Source organism: Limulus polyphemus, unplaced genomic scaffold, assembly GCF_000517525.1.
Source record: "Limulus polyphemus unplaced genomic scaffold, Limulus_polyphemus-2.1.2 Scaffold4354, whole genome shotgun sequence".
In the NCBI taxonomy this organism is placed as follows: Eukaryota; Metazoa; Arthropoda; class Merostomata; order Xiphosura; family Limulidae; genus Limulus; species Limulus polyphemus.
In genome coordinates this window covers 80,516-84,442 of record NW_013669964.1, presented here as the reverse complement: position 1 = coordinate 84,442, position 3,927 = coordinate 80,516, and the positions used below count along the sequence as shown (strand labels likewise).

General features: G+C 31.4%; 1 protein-coding gene across 1 annotated transcript in view; it reads left to right on the top strand.

Moving 5' to 3' along the window:
* Positions 1-3,927, top strand: part of LOC106471015 (DNA mismatch repair protein Msh6-like) — a 51,256-nt gene that overhangs the window by 5,047 nt on the left and 42,282 nt on the right. The window contains 3 exon segments of the mRNA XM_022399643.1: positions 761-936; positions 2,009-2,067; positions 3,437-3,625. Of these exon segments, the coding sequence (XP_022255351.1) occupies positions 761-936; positions 2,009-2,067; positions 3,437-3,625 (424 nt within the window).

Below are 3,927 nucleotides of genomic sequence, written 5' to 3'. Positions count from 1 at the left end.
TAAAGTTTCGTGGGAACGAAGTTACGGAAAATCAACTAACGAACGGAGACGTAACAATATTATGAAGTTAGTTGTCTAGAATGTCATTCAAAAAGCCTGTAATTACTTCCAAGTAGTTTGGACACATTCTAATATTCCAGTACACACTATTTTTAATTAGAGTTAATTATTTATTAATTAAAACTGTGGACAATGGACCAAATGTAACATACTGTGAGTAACGCAACAACAACGTAAAAAGGGATATTACCTAGGATTCGGTAAGAGTGCAAACAAAATAAGAATTTCTGAGAGGGAGGAAGAGATTTATGCTGAACTTGACCCTCCATGGTCCAAAACATGGACCGAATACTGACGAAGATGATGTATGTACACACTATTATATGTAGATTATTATTAGTAAGCCTGTTAGGAACTGGCACTAAACAAATAACATTCCAAACTTTTGTTCTACTTAAGTGCTGTAAAAACAAAAATAATCTGCACCAAAGTATCTCGTATCATTAAAAAACATTTTTTTTTGCAAAAAGAAAATTAAATTGAATGTAGATTATGTTGGATTAAAAAAAAAAAGCAGGAAATAAATGCCTACTGTTGAGTTTTATATGTTGATACATATTTCTCTAAGCCAGTAGTGAGGGTAGTAAAAAGAATCTACTGTACGTGTACTTCCTTAAAAAGTTTTGAAGCTGTAAAGCTTACTGTTAAATACATTGATTTTTAATTTCAATCTAATATGTTTTTGTTTTTCAATTAACAGATTTGTCAAAAAATTCATTAGTGGCAATCAACCAGATATTCCAAGTCGTAAAGATCCTACCTGGAAGGATGGTGTTGGAAAAGCAGAAAAAGCACTTGAAATGAAACCTGATGAAAGGGTTGATCTGGTTGTATGTGTGGATAGTTCAGGTGAAGAGATGACTGATGAAGAACTCGGTATGGAAAAGTAAATCGGAAATATTCGTCTGTTTTAATGCAATTGTAATAACTATCTTGGTCCAGTTTAATGTATGACAAAAAAATTTTGTTAACAGCAATTGTATCCAGATGAGGAAACAATGCATTGTAATGATTATAAATATTAGTTTGAACAATATATTTGATTAGCTTTTCTCATCTTTTCATCTATAAACAAGTGTAAAATGTGCATCAATCTTATCATCTTTCCCTTCAGCTCGTACCAATACCAGCAGATAAATAATGTTTGGATGATAAGGAGACCAAAATTAAGTACATGCTTCCATGTGAAATCTAATTATCATACTCAGAAACTGACAATTCCCGAGAGGGAGGAAGAGGTCTATGCTGAACCTGACCCTCCCTGGTCCAAAACATGATTAATGAGACTCACACTATCCCTATCTATTATCTAGTGATATTTTTCTGAATTGGATATTTTTTTTTTTCATATCATTGTGGTAAATTTTTTGTACGAGCTACTTATCCACATGCAAAAATTCTGTGTTAGAGGAGAAAGTGTAAATTGGTAAAAACTTTAAAATGATTAACAAAAATTTACTATTTATTTTTATATTTATCACTATTTTTCACCAATGAATAGTGGGGGCATTATAATGTGACAGTTAATCCCACTATTCATTGGTAAAAGAATTGTTTTTTCTTGTAATTATTTTCGCTTTCGTATTGATCTGTAATAAAGTAATATCCAGTTACTCAAAATCATGTTCCAAGTCTTTGATAATGTCAGCTTATATGAGGTAAAAATGAACTCTTTGATGTTGTATTTTTTTATTTTGTGGAATGTCACTTGTGTGATATAGTAATGTGTCTTCCAGTGACCCAAAACTATAATATACAATGCAGAATACCATCGTTACATGTTAAATGTCTTGTTAAGTTATGGAAACAAAGTTCTTGTGCAGTGCTTCCCTCTTTCAGATATCAGTAAAATGCTGCATTAATTGAAAGAAAAGCATGCCAGTTAAATTTATTAATTATAATAGCTGCAGACTGCTTTTCTGAATTGTTTTTTCTTGTAATTATTTAGAAGAAAATGATGTCATGTTGGAGTCGGTGGAAGAAAACTGCAACTTGAAAACTGAATCTGTAAGCTGTTTAAATATTTTCATTTCAAGTACTTCATTTTGTTTTTTAAACATAAAATATAAAAGTGGTAAGAATAAAGAATAAACGTGTTACTTCCTTTTCTAATTCATTAAAACTAATTTTTCTAGATTATGTATCCAATTGTTAAAATAGTTTAAAATCAGCATAAATATACTTCAATTCCATTGGATTTACATGTACAAATCCAGTTTTATTCTCTTGCTATACCAGTTTGAATCTAATTGATGACTACACGATACTATCTCAATATGGCATATAAGCAACTATATATTCACCCATAATTCATATTTTTGTATCAATTGAGTCTTTATCATTCAGAAGGGGCATACTTTACTTAACTTGCAATTTACCTGTTGTGGGTTTGAAACCCATCACTGAACATGCTTGCCCTTTCAACCATGGGGGCCTTATAGTGTGATGGTTAATCCCGCTGTTCATTGGCAAAGAGTAGCCTAACAGCTGGTGGTGGGTGGTGTTGATTAGATGCCTTTCTTCTAGTCTATCACTTCAAAATTACGGATGGCTAGACCTCAAATAGGTTGATATGAAATTCAACAAACAAACCCTTCAGAAGTATAAGTACACAAAGACATTGGTGTTTCTTAAAGTAATTTTTATCTGAATAGGACATATTTTTTTTTTTCTTATCATTGTGGTAGATATTGCACATGGAAAAATTCTATGTTAGAGGGGAAAGTGTAAATTGGAAAAAACTTCTAAATGATTAACAAAAATTTTCTATTTATTTGTATATTTATCACTATTTTTACTACTTTCAATTGTTAATAAAATTTTTTATATTATATCCTATGTATCACCATATATATGTTTTCTGTTACCGGACACAACGGCAAATTGTTAGCAAGAACATACATGCGGTCATCATTGTGCTGCCAATCACCTCATGAACTTGTGATGACACTTGAACATTAACAAAAACATCCCAAACAAAATTATAACAAATAAGTTATTTTTTAGTTGTTACAAAGTACCTGTGTCTGTATATGATAAAATTAAAGGAAAATATTCAACTTGTACAGAATCTTAGATTTGTTCACTGTCTTTCCCTTTTTTTGCTAACTTCACTGTTCCACAGTAGACCAAAAAAAGTTTATACAAAAAAATTACAATTTTATTTTTGCTCTTGTATTGATCTTTAATAAAGTAATATCCAGTTACTCAAGATCGGTCTTTGATAAAGTCAGTTTATGTGAGGTAAAATGACCTTTTTAGATGTACGATGTATATTAGTGGTATTCTTAAGTTGATGTGTATGTCTAAAATCTTTGTAATGTTTTGTTAGTGTAATTGTGCTACTTACTGGTTTTTTTACTTTTTCTTTTTGTAGAGTGGTAATTTATCTGAACAACGAGGGAGGAAACGTCGAATAATAATAGAATCTGAAAGTGAAGATTCTGTGGATGAATTTAAGCCTAATGATAAAGATGAGAGTGATTCTGACTCAATCAGTAGTGGTGTTGATGAAAATGAAATTTCAGAACCAGAACCTGAGTCTGAGGATCTCTCACCTGTTAAGGTCAGCTCCAAATAATGATAATTTGTGCTCTTCAGATGGTATTATTGGCTACACACAAAAAAAACACATAATTGGTTTTAAAGATAAAAATTACTTAAGGAAATTTTCACTATTTGAAAGTCATTACACAATTTGCAAAAAATAAATAAAAAATTTGGCATTATCATGTGTTCATTTGAGGTAATGGCCAGGTGGCTAGGGAGCTCGACTCACAATATTGGGGTCACGGGTTCCAATCCCCATCCCACCAAACATGCTTGCCCTTTCAACCATGGGGGCATTATAATGTGACGGTCAATCCC